Source organism: Gymnoscopelus braueri (genome assembly GCF_963280865.1).
Source record: "Gymnoscopelus braueri genome assembly, chromosome: 16".
NCBI classification, from domain to species: Eukaryota; Metazoa; Chordata; class Actinopteri; order Myctophiformes; family Myctophidae; genus Gymnoscopelus; species Gymnoscopelus braueri.
Genome location: NC_137616.1, coordinates 18,719,234 through 18,743,240, shown reverse-complemented (window position 1 = coordinate 18,743,240; position 24,007 = coordinate 18,719,234). Strand labels below are relative to the sequence as shown.

The following is a 24,007-nucleotide window of genomic DNA, read 5'->3' as shown; positions in this document are numbered from 1 at the left end:
TGTCTTTTTTGGGACTATGTCATCTATGCACTTACTGATAAAGCCAGTGACTGAGTCTGAGAGTTCGTTGATGTTATTCCCAGCGGCGTTCTTAAACATCCCCCAGTCAGTCTGGTAGAAGCAGGATTGTAGCATAGCGTCTGTGTCCTCAGACCAGATTCGGATTTCCTTCTCAACGACCGGCTCCCTTTTTAGCCTCTGTTTGTAGGCAGGTAGCAGCTGGATGGCGTCGTGGTCAGAGCTTCCTAGCGGTGGGCGTCGGAGAGCTTTGTATCCATCCTTGAAGGGCGTGTAGCAGTGGTCAAGAATATTGTCACCACGGGTACTGCAGGCGACATGCTGGTGGAATTTGGGAAAGACCTTTTTTAAGTCTGTCCGGTTGAAGTCGCCTAGGCAGATGACTGCGCAGTCCGGGTGGCGATTTTCTTGTGCACTGATCGCCTGGTGTAATTCCCTCATAGCTGTGTCCTTATTAGCTCCAGGATGAATGTAAACAACGGCTACAATCACAATGCTGAAGTCGCGTGGTAGGTAGAAAGGACGGCAGGCTATGATTAAAAGTTCAAGGTCTGGTGAGCAGTGACTATCTAGGATTTTAACATCTTTGCACCAGTTGTTGTTGATCAAGGCACAAACTCCCCCCCCACGTTGCTTACCGCTCAGTACAGGGTCTCTGTCCTTCCTATACGCGGTGAAGCCAGGAGGAGTGATGGAAGAATCAGATGCTAACTCCGTTAGCCACGTCTCTGTTAGCACCACAATGGACGTGTTCCTTGTCTCACTGTTATACTTTACGCGCGCTAGTAAGTCGTCCATAGTGGTCACTGTTCTTGATTCACACAGAGATCTAACGTTCGCTAGCAGGATTGAAGGCAGTGCAGGTTTATATCCACGTTTTGTTGTTCTTACGAGGAGACCTGCTCTTGTCCCTCGTCGTCCAGGTCTTTTCCGTCGCCTCGGGTAACTTTTTGTTCCAGCCGGAACAAAGGGAACCCCTCCCCCCTCCCAGCCGAGTGGAAGGTTTTCGGCAAAAAAAGTCCGGAATTCTGTGTGTAATCGCTGTGCTGATGTCCATAAGTGCTTGTCTGTCATAACTCCTTAGACACGCGACGGTGTAGGGAAAAAAGAGAAGGCTAAAAAATACAAAAAAGATGGAAAAACGTCACCTTTTTCACCTCGGGCTGTTTGCATGCCTGATTTATTCAATGGCCTCTTCATTGTATTATTAATTTGTCAAATCCGTGAGATTGTAGATCGGCTATTTTCACAGTATTTGCCTCTTTCTTATATTATTTGACAATGTGGTCAAAGTTTTACCAGTTTTTATAGTATAACAATGTGTTGATTACCCCCCCCAAATCATGTGGGGACCCCCCTGGGGGTCACGACCCACAGGTTGAGAACCACTGTAGGCTACTAGACGAACACCTGTAGTGTAGGCTACAAACTGGCTATTGCTACTGCAGGTCAGGACGCCCCATGATGATGTTTATTTCATCGAAAGATAAGAATTTGTTATGCCTGATAAAATATAGCAGTGCCAGACAGTGATCTAGCAGTCAGCTTCCATGGAAATGGACGGAGTTCAGACACTGTAAGCTTTTGTCTCTCTTTCTTTCTCTTTGTCTCTCGACACACCACGCATGCACGGCACGCACCGACGCACGCACGCTCTCTTAAAACCAACCACACCATTTTTAACTCTATGACCACACTCACTCACGCACACGCACACACACACACACACACACACACACACACACACACACACAGCGCGAGTGCTATATTTCTCTCTCTCTCTCTCTCTCTCTCTCTCTCTCTCTCTCTCTCTCTCTCTCTCTCTCTCTCTCTCTCTCTCTCTCTCTCTCTCTCTTTCTTTCTGTGTGACGTCAGTCGCCGCGGGTAATAATATGTGTAGCTTATTTTAGAAAGTGGGCAGAATTACTATTGGTCCAGAAGACATGTCCCCCCCCCCCACCACCCCTGCGATCTGAGGCTGATTTCATCACTGCATGGGGAAACTAGTATCGTTTGTAAACCCTGGTCGGTCATAATTGGACACTCAAACTGTGTCCTGAAACGTCAAACTGCCCCTGGAATGGATTAGATGATCCGTCCGAGGCGAGCTGGAATGCCAAGGTTGATTCACACAGACGAGCGTAAATAACAGACGGACGGAGAACGAACAAGTGGAGGAGGAGACAGACAGACAGACGGACCTTCGATCGTCGCATCACTTTTATATCGCTCAGGTATGGTCTATATATAACTGCAGTTATATATAGGCAGTGGTTTGGTTTCCAACCTTTTTCATATCAAGGTCCATTAATTATTCGGCATTTGAGCCACGGACCAGCATTTGATGAGATTTTCAGACCCAAAACTTAGAATATTTATTCTACATTCTCTTAAGTGTGTAGACTTTGTAAATCAAGTAATGCAGATGTTTAACATTAACACTTGAGAGCGTAAAATGAAACCAAATGGACTTTGGTTTCATTTTACGCTTTGCAAGAGTTAAAGATCTATAAGGGTCCATTTGGTTACCAACTCCATCATTTAGCTGAGAACCACCTGGAACCCCCTCAAGGCCCCGGACCACTGGTTTAGAACCACTGGCCATGGATCCAAGACTGTCATATCATATGACAGTCTTGTATCATGGCTAGGACGGTCACACGCTCAGAAAATACTTAAAATACTATGAGAAAATCAAAAGCAGAATGATGATGATGATGATGATGGATCCTTGTGACATACATTCAGTACATTTAATGGGAAATAATAATATATAATATGGATGCAACGAGGCTATTGTTCAATTAATATCGATATTTTGGATTATTATGGTCTTTATGGGTATACATACCTTAGCTTAGTCTACATGTTGTGTGGGCTAGCAGTTTGCAAAGTAAAAAGGTTCATTTGATGTCAATCTGAAGTGTTGCCTTCAAGCAGTGGTGTAAAGTAGGCTAACTTAGTACATTTACTCAAGTACTGTACTTAATGTGTATTTTCAGACATTTAACCACTTAAAGCCTCAATACTAAACTTGACCATTCGCTCTGTACTTGGTTTGCTCTTTTTTCCCTCTACACCAAACATATTTGCCAAAAATAGCCTATCTACAAGCTCACAGGCGTTGTGTGCTTGTAGATCGGCTATTTTTGGCTAATGTTCCCCTCACTCCCCTCAGAATCCTATCACACAAATATTTGGAGGACCCTCTGTAGTAACTCTGAGGACCCCCTCTGACTGTTGAAGACTCCTGATTTAGAAGATTATTTTAAGCTTGCTCTAAAAGAGAAGATGCAACCCAGGACAACGGGATTAGGTTATTGTCTATGAAGTTGCAGGTACTTGGGTACCCCTACTGTCATTGTTGATTTGTTAGAGTCTAGTACAGTTTCTAAAGTCAGCTGTGGCATCTTTGGTTTGGTTTGAAGTCTTGGTAGTGGCTGCTGAGCTCTTGAGTAGACTGGAATTTCTCAACCAGCCTGGTTAAACCTCAGAACTGAGTAGTGAGGTGTTCTGACCAAATGGAGCTTTTAAAAACAAGTAAGACGTGCTATTTTTTTTGGTCTTTTTTAAATTGTTATGTTGTGTATTTACGGACTTGTAATCCGTGTTATTTCACCGTGATGGGGAGAGCGTAGAGAGAAAGTCACGTGACTGCCTCCGCCTCGTATTGAAGTTAATGGGGGGGGGGATATGGTTCTCCTATGCACGGAGTTTCGGAGTTCCTAGTCATCTATGCACGGAATTGCCGTTTGTCAATCCGTGCTATTTCACCGTGTTTGGGGGGCGATCGGGTTGGTTTCATAGTAAGCTCCACTCTGAGATCTGTCAGCAGCCAATGAGAGCGTGAGTCACATGGGGGCGCGGCTGCACACAGGCTGCACACAGACAGAGACACACACAACCCGAGCACGGTTTCATAGTAAGCTCCACTTGGGCACGCCTCCTGCGCCTCCTTCCGCGTTCGCAATCAATATTGTATTCTGATTTTTATTTTCTGCATTGGGTCCTGATATGACAGTGAGCTAAAATGTGTGTTTCAGTAGCCATTTGAGTATGCTGTCAATATAGATTTTTTTGTAATTTTTCAGATGTATTATGATTTTGTTCATGATTTGCCAATTATAGTGTTTGGTATGTCTCTCTAGTGGAGACAGCCGCACAGTGTCTTGACAAACACTTAGGGTATTTCTTTGTTTGTTGCTTTATTAGTTCTGACGGGATGAGTGTGTCAGGAAATTGAGGTCAGAGAGAAGGGAGGCACGGAAGACATGATTTGTATTTGAACTGGGGTCCTCATGACTCACACTGGTTGAACACCAAATGTAAGATTATTGTTTAAGTTCAAGTCGCTCACCATGCTGAAGCCTGTCAGCCTAGAGCTAGAAAATAGACCTGTCATAATCCTTTATTTAAATTGGCTAATGGGAGGGCGGGTGGTGGGCGGACCACGGCCATATCATTGTGACTCAGACATAACCATAAACAAACCCGACAAGGCCATACTGTATGTATATAGGCATATAAGGATATCCGGTTGTCCAAGCCACAGATCTGACCACTATGCCCATAGGTACGACCAACTTCAAACTCAGCTGGCGTATTGGCAAGGACTCGAGGGAGTGTGGTTCCCCACCGTCGGTTCGTTCGGATACGCGGTTGTCCAGAACTGCCGATCCAACCGATATGCCCATATATGGGCATGCCAATAAATGGCCATATACTGATGACATCAGGGATCTCCATATATGGGCAAAAAAGGGACAAGGACTGACAGATACACGGATACAGAGATCGCGTATCGGCACAATAGGGACACAGACAGACAGGGTGTAACAGGTACTCTGACAAAGCCCCCAAGTTTTTACATAATTGTCATAATTGGTTGGCAAGGCAAAGTAAGGACATTTTATTTGTATAGCACATTTCAACAACAGGGCATTTCAATGTGCTTTACACAGAGCATCAAGCAAAGGAAACACAATTATACAATGACATTAGGATGCATAAAACAAAAGAAGTAAAAATCTATTACAGTGCAGAAAAAAAGTAACTAAATCAAAGGCAGCTGCAAACAGAAAGGTCTTTAGTTGTGTTTTAAAATAAATAAGAGTGGCAGCAGACCTGCAGTCTTCTGGGAGTTTGTTCCAGATATGTGGTGCATAAAAACGAAATGCTAGTTCCTCACGTTTATTTTTGGTTTTAGGGACAGAAAGCAGACCTTTCCCAGATGACCTGAGTGATCTGGATGGTTCATGATATCGCACAAGATCAGGAATGTATTTGGGCCCTTAACCAGCTTTATAGACCAACGGTAGTACCTTTGAAATACTAGTAGTATTAGTAGCAGAAATACGGTCAACTCTGGGTTGGTTAGCCAGGGCTGTGTCATGGGTTGCAGCTGTTACTACGCAAGGAAGCTGGAGGGCTGCAGCATTTGTACACCATACAGGGTAACTTTTGGAGGTGTGCTTTGTACTGGATGATTGTAGGGCTGTCACAACCATGACATTTTACTTGACGATTAATTGTCATACAAATATAAAGATTATTTGTGCCCAATTTGCTGGGGAAGAAAACTCATGTCTCTGGAACAAACAGTGACATTTGTTGCATATCTGGCACCCCCATGTGTCCAAGTAAAATCGCTCTGTGTTGTTTAGAGGCCCCTCAATAAAGTGTTCTGTTATAGAGCCACCATGACGCCAATTAAGAAAAATTGGTAGAGTATCTTCCTTGCCCTACTGGGAGTTTGCATGCAAAGTTTGACGCCGATCTGTCCAGGGGTGTTCGAGAATACAGTAGATGCGCACAGACACGGACGGACAGGGAGATAAATACATGATTAATAAAGCAACCAGTCAGTGAAGTAAAACCGTTCGCTACACCTTCATTGTAAGCAGCCAGCAGTGATGTAGCAGAATTTCCATTCCTGCTCTGAAGTCAAGTGACTCATTTTGTTAGCAGAGCTTTATCTGCAGCTGCTACACAGCCTCTGGTTAGCAACCTGTTGGTAGCTAAAACAAACCACTGCTCAGCCACCGGCTACTGTAGGTGTGACTGTGAACGAATACAGAAAGACTAACACAAATATAGCAGAAATACATTTAAAAGAAAACAGCTTCCACATAACATTGTGCACCCCCCCCCCCCACGCCTGCAAGCATCCACCAAGGACACATTAGCGCGGAAGCACGCACACACACATACTCACATGCATGAACTGGAAACACCCACAACATCCGAAAAAAACACAGATAGGTGGAGATGTGATAGGATGCCCACGACCCCTCCACCTTCTGTATGTGGAGCAGCTTCTCACGTCTGGCTCGATTCCCGAGCCAGACGTACCTTTGCTGCGTGTCACTCCCTTTTGGTGGATATAGCAACAACACGCCCACGACCACACCTCCATCCGAAAATAACGTAGTCGGCATAATGCAGAGCGGGTATAGCAGGTGCAGAATAGTGTTTAGGGACAGTGCCAGCTCCCTTATCCGTATTTCACGACTAATGGGCCGCGGGTGCGGGTTTAACTTTGCCCAGAACAGAGCGGTAGATCCTTTACTCTTGGACCAAGGTTATGGTTAGGGTTAAGGAAAGGGCTAGGATGAGGATTAGAGTAATTGGCATAACAATACTGGGGGTAAATAATTATCTAATATGCAACAAAAAAAGGATATCATTCGCAGGTTATGCACATATCTCTCTCTCTCTCTCCCCTTTCCTAGCATGAAGAAAGAACATTTTTTTCTCGGCCTGAGAGGAACTAGATTCTACCAAAGAATCTACTTTCTGGGAAGTGAGGAGCTTGTGGTTCTGCAAAGCACTGTGGGAGATCCTGATGACGAGAGTCTCCACCCGATCACAGACTTCAATGACCTGCCAACCTCCCTCTTCGCCTGCAATGTGGATCAGTCTGTGTTCGAGGAGCACAATGCCAAGGTATTAATGACATGTATTAATGAAATGCAGTGTGTCCAAAAAAGGGCTGCAATTATATGACAGAGCATGGCTGGCTGCATGGCAAATTATGTGTCCTAACTGATGGAATTGTATGCCAGGCCAGTGGAATCAACTCCTAGATGCCCTGGGCATCCGTGCACAGTAGAATAATATAATAATATTATAATTGCTCAGTATAAAAATGGACCCTCTCTTTTTAGAATTTCTGGGTTAAATTGACACTGAGGGTTATACTGTTTGTGTTTTGGTTCTGACATGGGCAGTAGCGTTAACCACTTAAACCCCTTATGGTTGAGCGGAGTCCGTCAGGGCTTTACACTATTATTTTCTGTTTTCTGTTATTATGGGGAAAGCTTTAGCAGAAAATAGCCTATTGGTACATCCCTCAAAAGCCAAAAGATCAACATACAGTAGACACTACTAATAATCAGGACATTGACATAATTTCTTGACAAATCCAACCAACCAAATTATCAATCAACAAAAACCCAGAGTAAACTTGAATACTCTCTGGCTCGAAATAGTTTTAACCTGTATAGCGGATGCCACTACCACTGGTTCAATAGGACTGATGGAGACCTTTGTAGTCCCATATGGGGGAAATTCAGTTTCAGCTTCACACAGTTGATGGCTCCTCAGATGCTTATGATGAGCGCTTGGGGGGTTGCAGCCTCTCTACCCATTCATCTATGGCTGCCCATAGCTGAATGGGTGGCCATAGCTGAAAGATTCTGTGAAGCAGCACATATACTCAGTGTATACACCGTCACACTTAAACCTTGAGCCCTATTTTATCCTATAAACCTTTTATATGTTTCCCTACAATGACATTCCCAAAATAGTAGCCAGTTTGAATGTGTTTATGGTAGTATGCTGCAGGCTTTAGTCCAAAACTAGTGCGCTCATTTTGAATTACACTATGTTTCGACTATGTGGATACCACTTCACTTCAACTACAACAACCATGTCAAGTTAATTTTCCCTTGGACTTGATATGCTCTGGGAATGCTTCCATGAGAGGCAACGAGTGTGTATATTTTGAGAATAGGACACATTCCTTTACAAATATGGACAATGAGGTGAGGAGAAATGAGGAAGAGGAGGATAAATGACAAGAGAAGGAAAGCGGGCATGGCCGCCTGCTGCTGCATAGCTTTCTAAAAATACTCTTCTATTATTCTCTCTGTCTGTCTCTGTCCACCTGCCATCAGTGTGTTATGTTGGGTGCATTCCTACAAGTTAAGTAACTGGCTTTGGGCCATTCCAGGTGGAATGATGCCATTTTGGAGCAAAGAAATTGCAAAAGAAAGAGGACATTTTGGAAAGAAAGGTTGGAACCATGTGTGTGCGTGCTTGCGTGCCTGCGTGTGTAGCATAGCAATATCAATTTACTCTTGTCAGTGCTATTATTACACCAAATCTAGTTCCTATTTTGGCAAATATAGGGGTGGGGGGGAAAGGTTAGAGCTCTACCGGCCCTATAATTGCCACTGCTTTACCCACACCCGCTGCCCACTAGCCGTGATTTACTGTCCACTACCCGTGAATTAGGGATAAGGGAGCTGGCACTGTCCCTAAACGATATTTTGGGCCCGCTATACCCGCTATTCATTATGCCAACTCCATTATTTGCGCATGGAGGTGTGCCCTTGGGCGTGTTGATGCATTATCCCCAAAATTGCTATTTTTACCACACACGTTTTGGAAAGCGCATAGCGGAATCTAAAACCACCCGCTATGCCACCCACTATTGTTTGGTAGAGCGTGCCTGCAATGGACATAATGGGAGTCGGCCAGGGTGCACAACAGCACAACATTCTAGCTCTCCTAAGAATCTCCTCCTAATTCTCAACAAATCTCTGTGATTAAAATTTTCCTATAATCAGCAGGAGTGAGAGTGTCAATTCCTTGTGTCAATTGTGTTTAAATAAGATGATAGTCTATTCAAAGAAGACAATTTGTGCGGCGTGCAATGCAATGCTCTCCAAATTTCACACTTCAGTTTTATTCATCGATTACGCAGGAAATAATTAACTAATTACAAAAATATAAAATTCTCTCTAATCAGTAACATGTAGGTGAGACATTTGTCTATCAAATGTGGTTTTATTGAAAGGCAATCAAAGGCTAGAGCCTATAAAGTAAACGTTGCGCATATGTGTCCAATGTTAAATCCCCTCAGTACGGCTGCAACGACAGGAGCGGTGTTGCCAGAATTTGCGAGAGGAATAAGCAACCACGTCTATGAAAACAAGCCCAAAAGAAGCGACTATAATAGGCCACATGAGCACTTCAAACGTCGGCCATTAAACAATGTGCATATTTATATGTGTTGGCTATTTGAAAATAGCCGATCTACAAGCTCACAACTGCAACTACCATTATTTACAAGCAACTTTACAGAAAAACAAGCCCAACATGGCTTATAATAAGCAGACCTGGCAACACTGCATAGAGGGAGAGAGGAGAGCGTAAGATTGCATTGGCAGAAGGCAATGGCATCTGGCACGGTGATTGGTTTTATTATTGTAACGCCCAAACCACACCTATGCATAATGTAACGGGTAGTGCAGGTGTTTTGCGGGTAAAGCAGGGGGAGGGGGCTGGGGGGTGCAGCGCGGAAAAAAATTATGCTTCACCGGCGCGTTTCAATGTTGTAGCGCTCCTTTAGCAGCCGCTGCTTCTAAATTTTGCCGTTTTTCGCACAACGCCCCTTGCGCACTCTTAAATCCTCAAATAGTGGGTTTAGCCAGTATTGGCGATTAGGGCCAATACTGGCTAAACCCACTATTTGCTGTTTGCAGCTGATGGTCTGTTAGAGTTATTGTATTTGTATTTTTTATTTTGGCTGATGCACCTGTAAATGGCGAGCATTGTGAATAAAAGAATGCTGACTCTGGCGTTAGACTATTCTACAATAGCCAGCCAGCTACTTGACAGACACACAAAAAGAGGTCTCAAGGGGTCAATGAGGAAATTAGCCAGTTGGGAAAGTGCATGGTGTTTGAATGTCTAATGATGTGCAACCACTATGTTACATCCTGATATAGCATGAACTCTCTCCACCATTCTCCTCCCTCTTAGGCAATACTTTATCTGTGTCTGATATTTATATTTTTATAATATTATATTATATTTATAAAACATAACATTTGATTTTATTTGTATACATTTCCCCCCAAAATTAAAACAATAAATGAAAAAATGTATTGAAAAAACCCACCCCCCTCACGCATTAGAATGACCAGTCACCAGAACCAAGGACAGGTGTTTTCGATTAATCCATCATGGTTCAAATGGAGTTTGAAGTTACAATGGGTTTGTATAGGAAGGGGGCGTGTCTGATAACATTTATATAAAATATCTAAATACTGAATCAAGCAACTTAAAAACTGTCTGGGGTCCTTACAAAAGCCTGAGTAGACCTTAAAATTACCCCAAACGTGTTTGAAAGTGAAATATCAACAACATCGGTAATACTATAAACATTGCAGTCAGTAGTATACAATTGTCAAGATATGCCATTTTCACCATATATATAAGAGAGAGTATGTAATATTTGACCTTCTTGAACCAAAGGTTCATCGTTGCAGAGCAGTGTCCTATTCATTCCCACCAAGTTTCATGAAAATCTTGCCATCCATTCTTGCGTTATTTTGCTGACAGACAAACAAAAAACAAACAAACAGCTGGACATCAATGCACATGTTTGTGGATGTGTCATGTTTTTCAGGAGATGTTTGAGGCCTTGTTCCTGGTGTATGACTCTCAGGTGACGTTCCAGCAGTTCAGGAGTTTCCGTCGCGTGCGCATCAGCTTCAGTAACCCCAAATTAGCAGCCAGCGCCAGAATAGAGCTCCATGAGACCTTTTTCAGAGGCAAGAAGCTCAAGCTCTACTTTGCACAGGTAGGCCAGAACCCATTTCCAGTGCAGTTCATTGTGAGATGCCACAAACATATTCAATACACAATATATTAACCTTTTTTTCCCTTTTCTTTTTTCACTTGTTTATAGTTAAAGTAATACTAGGTAACGTTTTCAACAAAACTAAAGTTAAATTGTATATCTTTTGTCAGTGGCAAAAGTTTCACAACACCCACTCCATGAATTTCACCCCCGGAAGCCTTTTATTTATATATTTTCTATTGAACGGTGAAGGGGGGGACTTTCCCGGGTAAATGACGTTCCTGGCCAACGTCATGACGTCGTGGCCGACGTCCCCAGGAACTACCGCAACGGTTTCCTGTTTGGCCAGGAACTACCGCGGTAATAGCAAAAAGGAACCTCACGCTGATGTTAAGAGAATGTAGGATTGGAAGATCGAAAAAGAACAGAAAAAGAAAGCACAGCTCATGGTAACTAATGCTCCACTGGCTAAGAGAAACGATCCGTAGATAGTATAAAACAATTAAAAGATCGCTTTTTGAAACGCTTCCGGCTTCCGGTGAAAACGAATGGAATTCTGGGTAATCGAGGATTACGGAAATTGTATGCAGTGACGGTAGTGACCAGCAGAGGTTGCTAAAAATCGTTATTTGGGATTCTGCATTGTACAACTTTAAGCTTCCCACAAGAGAAATCAAGGAACTTGATTCTCATTTTTTACAGATAGGCCTAGTCCAAGAAAGGGGAAATAGTCCAAGACCCACTGGAAAACAATGAATACAACATTATTACAACATAGCCTACATTAATACATACAAAACCCCCTTAGCCCCCGCTGCCACAATAAGGAGTGTGCAGTTAAACAAAACTGCGATAATGGAAACTGTTTATGAACTGATCCATTCCAGACACAAGGAGAGAAAATTTAAAGAGGCTTTTTATTATTAAACTAATAATGATGGGAAATATATGGAGGACAGCTGACCATACCTGGCAAAAATCCATATCTTTGAACATGCCCAAACTGTTGGTTCAAACACAGTGGTCTGAATGAAAATGAAAGTAACCTTTCCTAAAGAGCACCAACCCCAACTTTTATGCTCAAGACCCAAAAGAGAAATTAGACGTTTGCCTGGGACCCAAACTAGGACCCAAAATAAGTTCACAGCGCGCCACTTTGCGCCGCTTTGCGCCGCTTTGCGAGCTTGTGGATCTGCTATTTTCGCTACTTCTGAAACTTTAAAAAAAATATATTTATGGAAGTTATTAGATTTTTTCATTCTCCATTCCCACACTCAGGTCCAGAGCCTTGCATCAGAAGGTGACAACCCACACTTGGCTCCGCCACAGCCATCAAAACAGTTCCGCAGCTCCTCACCGGGGCCTCCTCCCATTGGCTGGCAGGAGATTGATGAGGCCACGCCCCTTATTAACTATGACCTGCTCTGTGCTATGGCCACGCCTGGACCAGGTAAGCTGCCCCCCCCCGCCATTAGGTGTTTAACATCCCTTTCCATTGATACAGGCACGTGTCCCAGCATATTATCACTGTCGGGCAGAAACCTTGTATCTCCTTATTTAATCTTTATGTTTTTTAAAAAACATATAAATTATGCCCTTTCTATATTTGATCATACAACAGTGTTTTGCTCATTTTGAAAATATATAATGACATGCCCAACAGAGGGATGCCAGATTGAAAGTGGTTACGTCGAAAAGTATAATTAACAGTTTTGGACATACACGTTTTCTGACCTGACCGTGACGATATAAGTGTACAGTAGGCATAAACGCTTTGTGATCCCCCTCTCAGTAGCTTTTATTGAGCGTAATGGGCCTTCAACCATCACTGACTCCTACCTGGCTCAGCACAAAACCACGGGAATCCAGTTTAGTTTGTGAGCCTGTTGAACTTATCAGTGAATTCTCCCTTTCTTGCTTTGTCTATACCTCTTATAAAGCGGACCTATTTTTATGGGTCGTGAGTAACTATCCCAAATATATTTTTTATGTTTCCTAAATTGCAAAATATATATTCTTATGCCCCCTTGGCCAGGTCCCTCTCGTAAAAGAGATTTTATATCTCAATAAGTTTTACCTGGTTAAATGAAAGATTTCAAAAGATTAAAACGTATTTTTTTAAATCCATGAATTAAAAAAACCTCTACATGATCTACAAGCTCACAACGTGTCGCATCACGTTGATCGGCTATTTTCAGTTCACTATCAAATAGGTCTTATGTTGTTAATTCATAATGTATTTTTGTAAGTTTGGGTCCTGGGGAGACACCAAATGTATCTTTTGGATCTGAGTGTGGAGTGGAGTGTGTGCGTGTGTGCGTGCGTGCGTGCGTGCGTGTATGTGTGTAGTACTATACCCTAAATCAAACACCAGACCGGGCTGTTTAAGGGTTTAAGGGCTTTACGCTGCAAAATCCTGAGTGAGAGGGTGCAAATAAACCCTCACCGGTCCATCAGTGTTAAATCAACTCATAATTTTGCAGTGTGGTTATGTAATAGCCTCCCCTGAGTGCAGCGATTATGTAACACAACTACACACAGAGGAATACAAACTAAAACATGCCACTCTAACCTTCACTTGATGAAAATAGCTTTACAAAGACAACTATTAACCACATGAAGCCTAGCGACCCTATTCTGGGCATGTCATAATAGGAAACATTCAGCGAATATAGCCAAACATTCAGCGAAAATAGCCGATTGGCAAAGTAATTTGGTGTAGAGGATAAAAAGGAGTGTGCCAAATATATACCCTTATATACTCAATGAAGTAAATCTCTGCTGTTCGGCCGGAACCAGCTAAATCCAAAATGGTAATTGTTCAGGAAATGAAAAACAAAATATCAATTTTTCAGAAAATGAAGAAAACCTTATATTTTTAAAACAAAGCAATACTGCCTCATCAAACTTGGTATTGTGACTTTATATATTATCAGATACTTGCATGTGTCATTATATTATCACCACTTTACCCAAATCCAGTGCAAGTGGAGTTAGGAGGTTTTGTCCATCATTGATAAGAACAGCTGGCAATGGATCTCAAAGCTCACAACACATCACAACGCATTGTGAGCTTGGAGATCAGCTATTTATGGTGAGCGCCATCCTCATATACTATAGATCAAGCTGAATTCTGTACTTAAACAACTTTTATTTTAACATGCATTGTAAACAACCATGGATCTAACCACTGTTACCACTGTTGTTCTTCTACAGTTGAGTGCAACAAACAATTCTGCCTCAATACTCAATGATGTATTTAACAAAAGCGATCATGGCACACCAACAATAAATAAATGGCATATAAATACAAAATACATTCATGAAAAATAGAATCTGTCAAATCTGTAGCCTACTGCACTAACAATAACAACCACAGTTGAATTTACCTATCATATACCTACAGTATCAACATTTTATTATCACACTGTTGTGTGTTGTGTGTTGCGTGTGTGTGGTGGGTGTTTCTTAGTGCTTTAGATTGTCATAAAAGCTGTGAAAGTCTTTTGGCATGATCTCCTTGAGCTCTTGGAGATGTTTGAAACAAACTCCTGCACACACTCATTCTCTGTCCATTAACATTTAAAAAGAAAACACCTTTGTGAAGACACCCTTCTCCTCTTTACTGGGGTGACATCTATCAAACCTTGCACATACATTCTCTTCTCTTCCCAGTTTATGTTCTCCCAAAAGCATTGAAAAATCTTCTCCCTGTCTGCCTCATACAGAGCAGAGCTTCTCGAGAGCCTGAGAGGAGGGGGGAGTTGTTTGTTTTTGACGGACAGTTTGAGGGTCCAATGGAGTTAGGAGTTTTCGTCAGAGGCGCTTTTTAATACTTTTCATATGTTATTATTAAAAAAAAAATTACACAGATGTAGAGGGGGTTCAATAGCGTTGATTTATGAAAAAAACTGAAAATGGAGTTAGCTGGTCCCGGCTGGACACTGACGAAATAGGGTTTAAGTGGCGAAGATGTCGAGCTATGCCAATTAATATCCAGGTGCTTCTACATATGCCAGGTGAATGAATGTACAGTAGTAGCTGTACCCCAGCATTCTTGTATCGCCCAAGGCTGGGTGGTAGGCTAGATAAGTAGGCTCGATCTCATGTAAAGAAGCCCCAAGTTTGTGCCAGGGACCCCCATAAGAGAAGGTTTCTCATCATTTTATGAAAGCTCACAATGCATTGCATAGATCTTCAATAGGGCTTTAGTGTTTAAACTGTTCCTCATTTTGCTGGGGACCCCCTGGAAACCCATCAAAGACCCCTGTCGGTCCCCAGAACCCACTTTGAGAACGAGTGAATTTGATGTTTGGAATAGGGAAAATAGGCTTGTAAATGGGCTAGCTCACAACTGCAACTACCATTATTTACAAGCAACTTTACAGAAAAACAAGCCCAACATGGCTTATAATAAGCAGACCTGGCAACACTGCATAGAGGGAGAGAGGAGAGCGTAAGATTGCATTGGCAGAAGGCAATGGCATCTGGCACGGTGATTGGTTTTATTATTGTAACGCCCAAACCACACCTATGCATAATGTAACGGGTAGTGCAGGTGTTTTGCGGGTAAAGCAGGGGGAGGGGGCTGGGGGGTGCAGCGCGGAAAAAAATTATGCTTCACCGGCGCGTTTCAATGTTGTAGCGCTCCTTTAGCAGCCGCTGCTTCTAAATTTTGCCGTTTTTCGCACAACGCCCCTTGCGCACTCTTAAATCCTCAAATAGTGGGTTTAGCCAGTATTGGCGATTAGGGCCAATACTGGCTAAACCCACTATTTGCTGTTTGCAGCTGATGGTCTGTTAGAGTTATTGTATTTGTATTTTTTATTTTGGCTGATGCACCTGTAAATGGCGAGCATTGTGAATAAAAGAATGCTGACTCTGGCGTTAGACTATTCTACAATAGCCAGCCAGCTACTTGACAGACACACAAAAAGAGGTCTCAAGGGGTCAATGAGGAAATTAGCCAGTTGGGAAAGTGCATGGTGTTTGAATGTCTAATGATGTGCAACCACTATGTTACATCCTGATATAGCATGAACTCTCTCCACCATTCTCCTCCCTCTTAGGCAATACTTTATCTGTGTCTGATATTTATATTTTTATAATATTATATTATATTTATAAAACATAACATTTGATTTTATTTGTATACATTTCCCCCCAAAATTAAAACAATAAATGAAAAAATGTATTGAAAAAACCCACCCCCCTCACGCATTAGAATGACCAGTCACCAGAACCAAGGACAGGTGTTTTCGATTAATCCATCATGGTTCAAATGGAGTTTGAAGTTACAATGGGTTTGTATAGGAAGGGGGCGTGTCTGATAACATTTATATAAAATATCTAAATACTGAATCAAGCAACTTAAAAACTGTCTGGGGTCCTTACAAAAGCCTGAGTAGACCTTAAAATTACCCCAAACGTGTTTGAAAGTGAAATATCAACAACATCGGTAATACTATAAACATTGCATTAATATGCCACCACTTAATCTGCTGCCTTTATGGTATGTTTATGCTGCTCATGACCAAAGTGGCTTCAGTCCACTTAAAATAATAAAATGAACACTGAATAACTTAAAATAAAGCTGAAAGAAATGTTGCACAGCCAACAGCCCCTTAAGCCAAATTAATCTTGTTTTAATCTAAATGAGCAAATCCATCTGCTGGTTTAAAAGTCTAAAAGCCCTGCTAGTGGCAACTACAGATGTTGAGGTAGCTTGTAAAGTGGAGATCTTTGCTTAATGGTGGCGCTAAATGACTGACCATGGGGTGGCCATAGTAGTAAGGTTCATCCTTTAGGCAGAAGGAAAGTTCACAGCAAATGCCATGGCAATCCAGTTTTTGAGATACCTTGTCTGGAACCAAAGTCATGGACATGGATCGATAGTCTGATATTGCTATTCTAAAAAATATTTTCAAAAGCAAATTACAATTTTACAATTTAGGCATTTAGCAGACACTCTTAATCCAGAGCGATTTACAGGAAGCATGATAAACACATACATCAAATATATAGAGCAGTGTAGTGCCTCAGTAATCTAGGATCATAGGTAAACCAAGAACCTAGCATCAGTCTAAACAGTATAATATAAAAAAAATCTGGACTGTACATTGAAACTACAAACTATAGGATGCCAGGTCAACAAATAGACCTGGCATCTGTTTAAATAACATGCTATCTAAATTACATGTAAACCTTTGCATACGACTGCATGGTTGTGAAGGCTAGGTCAAGTGCTACGGGCTAAGGTGGAGTCTGAAGAAAATTGTGAGTGAGTTTGCATTTCTGACTGCAATGTGGAGTTTGTTCCACAGTTTGGGAGCCAGAAGGGAGAAGAGTCTGTGACATGTGGAGCGTTGTCCTGGATGTTTAAGGAAGGTTCTGACAGCTTCCCTGTGTTAGCTGATCATATACAATAACTATCAAATCAAACTATCAAAAACTGTTTACCTCGGGTCTATGCAGCTCCTTTCTATGGGTTGACTGCGGTTTGAAAGCATCTCACAACCTTTGTTGCATGTTTCTTCTCTACACAGTGCTATAAAACAGGAATCTCTTTAAAGCGGCATTGTGCGATACATTTGATAGCCACAAGGCCTGAAATGACCATGTGCTTCATTTAGACATAACGTTAGTGACTAATACATGCATTCTCTGGCCGTTCATTTTGTTGTTTTCCCCTCCTTTCCCCTCCTTTCCCCTCCTTTTCTTTTGCTGTTAAAATAATCTTTGGAAAATGCATTGGTTCTATTAGAACCACATCGTGTGGGATTGCAAGCTGTTTATGGTGGGTCTGAGAAAGAAGATGTCCCAAGAGGCACATTCTCTGAAAAGAATGTTTGTTTTTCTGACTCCCGTGGGGAAATTACTTTGTATGCCGTGGTTCTGTAGGAGTAGAACCGTCTAGAAATGGGTCTGTCTGTCTATTCGTCTATCTGTCTTCCAATAGGCCAATTAAGTACTCCACACATTTTGTGGAGGTAATGTATGTCAATGGAGGTCAAGTTGTTCTGAAATGACCTTGCCCATACATGGAGTCATACATCATAGATGACTGATGTCATAGACCACATGAAGTCAGAGATCTCTAGATGGATTCCACAACACTAGTAGATAGACCGTGTCTTGTTTGTTGGCCACCCTCAATGTGGATAGCTTATGCCTAATTTATACTTGGTTGTTCACTGTGAAGCACTCTAAAAATAGCTTATCAACACGCTCATAGCACGTTGCGCTGTGACGCATTGTGAGCTTGTAGATCAGCTATTTTTGGCAGACAACTAAGTATAAATTACCCTTTAGTAGGGCTGACCACATGCACAGAATTGTGTCCCTTGGAATTTGAGATTTATTCAATTTGTGTGTGTGTGTGTGTGTGTGTGTGTGTGTGTGTGTGTGTGTGTGTGTGTGTGTGTGTGTGTGTGTGTGTGTGTGTGTGTGTGTGTGTGTGTGTGTGTGTGTGTGTGTGTGTGTGTGTGTGTGTGTGTGTGTGTGTGTGTTTGTATGAGTGTTTCCTTGAAAATGTAACTTTTCCTCTCTCTCTCTCTCTCTCTCTCTCTCTCTCTCTCTCTCTCTCTCTCTCTCTCTTTCTCTGACATACACACAGATCCCTGCCTCTCGTCACTAGTCACAGCTAAAAAAGCTCTTATAAAGCCAGGTGCATGTGATCTGAATTTTAATGTGCCACATGCATGACGTCTGTCTGTGTGTGTGTGTGTGTGTGTGTGTGTGTGTGTGTGTGTGTGTGTGTGTGTGTGTGTGTGTGTGTGTGTGTGTGTGTGTGTGTGTGTGTGTGTGTGTGTGTGTGTGTGTGTGTGTGTGTGTGTGTGTGTGTGTGTGTTTTGTGGCATATGTAACACATCTTGTCCTCCAATACTTAGTTAAGCTCCCTTCACACCTATTCAGACACATCTGTTCATCTCTCCCTTACATTCTATTATATGCTGTCATCCATTTCTCCATCTCTTCCTCCCCTTCAATCAATCAATCAATCAATCAATCAAACTATACACTCCAGTGCGTTAAAATGTTGCATGAACTTTGCATACAAATAAAATACATTGCCTGCAACATAGAACAGAAATCGGTGGACAGCAGAAACAAGGAAATCGAAATAAGATTTGTAAAATTGGAGATAATATGGAAAAACAAAATGACAAAATAGAACCAGGCCCTTGTCCCTTGGTAAAGGTAAGGGTAAGGTCTTGGAGTGAACACTTCAACCTAACGTCCCTATTTCGGACATGTCATTATTGTCAATAAAAGATTTCCACACATTTTTGTGCATTTTGAGCATGTTTATTATGTAGTGATCTATCAATCAGCGGCTTGGATCAATGGTACTAACGCAGTGTACTTTAATTTCCTATTTATCGGTATCACAATAAAAACGAATTAAAGATTTTAAAGAAAGAACACCATGAAGGGCGCCCGCTGGCCTAGCGGTCCAGGCGCATACAACATATAGGCTGAGGCTCTAATACAGCCTGACAGTGCTTCGCGAGTTTGAATCCGGATCCCAACGACCTTTGCTGCGTGTCACTCCCCGTCTCTCTCTCCCTGTTTCCTGTCTCTCTCCACTGTGTACTATCAATAAAGACCCAAAAATATATTTAAGAAAAATATACATTTTATATTATATTATCATTAATAAGTTTAAATAACTTTAATTAGTGTTTTGGCCTGGGCCGCTGGCGTAGTGGTCTAGGCACCGAGGCTCAGTGTCACCCAATGCTTTGCCAATTATTCGGGGGCTTGCAATATCCTCACAGCCTACCAGTGGGCCCACTAATTGACAATCACTGCCTTATGCCATCTTTCTTCTAACCTTCTTACACACACTCATTTTCTGTCCATCCCTCCCTCCTTTTCCCCCGATTCTCCCTCTCTCTCTCTCTCTCTCTCTCTCTCTCTCTCTCTCTCTCTCTCTCTCTCTCTCTCTCTCTCTCTGACTGGGTGACCGTGAACGTCAGCCAGTGGTGCATTGACGTCAGTCGGCGCTCGGCAGAGAAGATCGTATAGCCCCCCTAGGAGAGATGGAGGGATGAGGGAGAGAGAGAAAGAGAGAGACAGAGGGTGGGGAAGGGAAATGGGGTGTGGGGAAGGTTGGAGGGAGGTGGGGGGTGCATGGGAAAGAGAAAACTGACTATACAAGAGGATGAAGGGGGAAACAATGTCATGTAGAACACACACGCACGCACGCACACGCACACGCACACGCACACACACACACCCATACACACACGCACGCACGCACGCACGCACGCACGCACGCACACGCACGCACGCACACACGCACACACGCACACACACACACACACACAGCTGACATTCAGCAGCCATAGGATCAGTATTAGCTCGGAGATGGCAGCGTAACCACCTGGCACTTCAAAATGTCAGCCCACATTACTGCCACTCACTTCCTTTTCTTTCACTGGCATTAAAGGACCATGTTGGTCTGGCATGTTGAGTCCATTGAGTACGACTCATACAGGCAAATCCTCAGTGTTCATTTACCTCCGAAGAGTGTACAAGAGGAATCAAATATACAGCCTAGGTCAATTAAGAATTTTACTGTGTATATTTGACATTACTGCCGATCATTTTTCAAAACATATTGTGATTTGTTAAATTTTCGTCCATAACTTATTAACTGCAAGAACGTCTAGCCAACATTGCCTTGATTCCTATTCAGGTATGTTCTATAATGTTTTACAGTTCTATGTCAATAGAGAAGATGTGTGAAATCTAAAAATAAAGACATTAAAGGTGCTAGTGATGCGCGCTGTGCGCTGCGTGGGTCAACCTGCCCAATCCACGGGTTAGCGGGTTAGCTACAGTAGACATTATCGCGGGTTTTGGTGGGCATTGTGGTAGCTTCTGTCGCTCTCTCCCTCCTATTCTCCTGTCTCTCTCCCTGCCCCTCTCCTCCTCTCCTGTCTGTCTCTCTAAGTTATGTGCAGCTGTGTCTGTCACTATCCCCTTGCTGTACAGATGTGTCAACTTTATCTTTTAATATGCCATGTAATGTTGTAGACCGCCGTATCTATCTACTTTGTTTGATTTTTTTAAGTAGAGAAATTTGTATTTGTCAAAATGTTCACAGTGCTTTGCTCTCTTGGGTATTTTAAGCCTGTATAAAAAGGACATGCGTCACAGTGTGCTGGCCTGTCGCTGTCCATCATCGGTGGTGCTGAACCGTTCACCAATCGATGAAAGTAGATTATTTCCAATGCAGGGAGCTTACAACAGTGAACGTGTGTGGTTTCTGATTCTCTCTTGCACACAATTACAAAGGATAAGTAGGCCTAGGAAAAAGGTTAATTGCTAATTCATCCCTGCTGAGCCGAACCCAACCTCTAATTACCTCTATTAGCCTGGTGCTGACCATAGACGTGTCCGTGGCATGTCTGTGCACTCCTGACCTGCTCGCCAATCATCCAAGAGTGCGCAATGGGTCTCTCTCTCTCTCTCTCTCTCTCTCTCTCTCTCTCTCTCTCTCTCTCTCTCTCTCTCGCTCTCGCTGGAAAGCAATTGAATGGAATCGCTAGTGGGGTTTAGGCAGCAAAAAGCTGCCATGTACATTTTGAATCATAACCTTTTATTGACTGATGATAAAAACATAATTGATGCAAAGAATTAATAATCAGAGTTTGCAGATTACAGAGACATTTGAATGACAGAAATGTGTTCAGAATTATGTGCTCATGTGAGATCTTGAGACTGGGGACATTACAGCACCTTTAACAGAAAACTGGTCTATGACAGACAATGTCATATTGATTTAAGTCCTTAGTTTCCTATACATTGTTTTCTTCTTTTTTTCTTTTACTTTTTGTCTTTTTTTTTTACTTAAAAAAAACCTTTTGTTTAAAAGAGAGACAAGGTAGACAGGATGTAATTTGACTCAGGACATGGTTCTGGAGTTTATCCCATTATTTAGAAATGTCACAAAGGTGCCTGCAAGTGATATTATTCTAGACGGCTGATTACGCTTGCCCTGTATACACACTAAATAATGGTTTAAAACACATTCAGGCCAAGGGTACACCAGTAGCTGACTGATTAGTGCGTCAACCACATAGACGCAACGTCCCTGTGCCGATTCCAGCTGGAGACTTGTGTTCCACGTCTCTGCCCTTGTTCAGTTTCCTGGTGAAAGTGGATTATTGGGCTTGAGGCTTTGGGGTTTGAATCAACTAATAACTCTTTGTATGGCTCTTGCCCACCAGAGTATCAGCAGCTCTCACAAAAGCACTGAGCGATTGCTGTATGATCAATCACTATCATTAAAGTACTACTGAGTGCTCAATACTTCTGCTCCACCTGGTGTGTCTACTACAGTATAACACTGGCCTACTGTACAACAGGGTGGGAAACCACCTCTTTTTGATCTACCAGGTGATCAGATTGGGCTATTGAGGTGATCAACCATTATTTACCACGATTGTTTGATGTGTATAAAACGTTTAACTTAACTTTATTATTCATATTACATTATTGACTTATTCTATGCTTGTGTTATTCTAATAAGCAGCCTATAATAAGACGTAAAAGCGATGTTGATTTTCACTGTCTGGCCACATCAGCTTTGGAAAATGGCTAAATTATCATATGCCCCAAATGTGCCCAAAAAAGTTTCCCAGTCCTTGACCTCAACACACTACTAGACAATGGCAGGTGCACTGTGTTGATTCTTGGTAATATAGTGCCCCCCAGAGTACACTAGCACTTATTATGCAGTTTCGGTCATCCTGGTGGCTCAACAATCTTTATTGTTGAGCCATTGTATTATACATCTGGCACAAGACCAGAGTTGCACATCATCCTTCTGTCTCCCCTCTCTTTCCTTACCTCTCTTGTTAGGTAATACAATAATATTAACACAGCAGCAATGCCCAACAAATGTTCACACATTATTGTAATCTAAAGTCTGACTCGCATACGCCCACCTCCTGTTTGCCATCCTGTCTTTCTGTAGGAGAGAAGTTTGAGCTCCACGCGGGGACAGAGTCCACTCCCAGTGTGGTGGTGCATGTGTGTGACACGGACGAGGAAGAGATCCCACAGAGCTGCCCCAAACCACGAATCATCCAGACGCGGCGTCCTGACCTGCCCGTGTCTCAGTAAAAATGTGTCGTATCACCACCTGCCTACCTACCCTAGCATTCTAGCACACACAGAGGCCGACTTAATTTATTTTTTAAAGGAAATTGTCTGGTCTATATTTCATGTTTGACAGGAAGTCTGTTTATTAGTTGGGTTGTTCTAGCATGCATCTTCAGGTGGCTGGAAGTAGCTGAGTTTGTCTTGCTTTGGCTGCCGTAGTCTGTTGGGTAAAGGAGAGGGGGAGAGCAGACTGGGTTTGACAATAGTTTTAACATATTTAATGTATATAGCCCACATGGGTACATGCCACTTTGGGTGAAAGTGGAGACTCTTGCCCATAGACTCCCTTCAAAGAAATACTTTTTATGGAGCTACAGTTCACCACAATTTGTATTAAAATTGATATTAATTATGCAAAAGGGTTGCTGTGTCTTTGGTCAGACCAAAACAGCCAACAGTTTAGCAATCATTAGGATATTAGGCTTAAGTATAGCCCTGAAACCGGCCATAATATTGTCTTGTGCTGTCTCAACAAAATTGGTGAGTCACTTTTTGATAGGTCAATGGCAAGTAATGTTGAAAGATAGTTGATGGACATTGTTGTCATTTACTGTATGCTCAGATATGGTGATATATGAACTAATTGTAAATACATTGAATAACCTCCAAAAGAATATAGGGAACCCCCAGGCCACTTCTGAGCGTTTGCTGCCTAAGGGGAAATTCAGATTGCTGCGAGTTTTCTCTGCAACATTCTGATGCTTTATTTAATGTGTCCGACGGTGTTGCATGCCGAAAATAGCCAATCTACAAGCTCACGACGTGTTGCATCCGTCACACATAGAGAGCTTGCATATCTGCTATCTGCTACGGTGGAACTATAGTATAGACCCCTGTTGCTGAACAAATACACTATAGCAATGGTTGGTATCAGAATATAGTACTATTTAATGCTTATTTTAACAAAATAATGTAATCATGTGGATCTCAGGATCATTA

At 42.4% G+C, this 24,007-nt stretch overlaps 1 protein-coding gene across 1 annotated transcript; it reads left to right on the top strand.

The window, feature by feature from the left end:
• The first annotated feature begins 2,116 nt into the window (after positions 1 to 2,116).
• On the top strand, positions 2,117 to 23,932 carry rcan2 (regulator of calcineurin 2). Its single transcript, XM_080454170.1, has 5 exons — positions 2,117 to 2,252; positions 6,750 to 6,963; positions 10,718 to 10,891; positions 12,170 to 12,341; positions 22,881 to 23,932. The coding sequence occupies exons 2-5, from the start codon at positions 6,751 to 6,753 to the stop codon at positions 23,027 to 23,029; spliced, it is 708 nt and encodes a 235-aa protein (XP_080310296.1). The 5' UTR covers positions 2,117 to 2,252; position 6,750; the 3' UTR covers positions 23,030 to 23,932.
• The last annotated feature ends 75 nt before the right edge of the window (positions 23,933 to 24,007 follow it).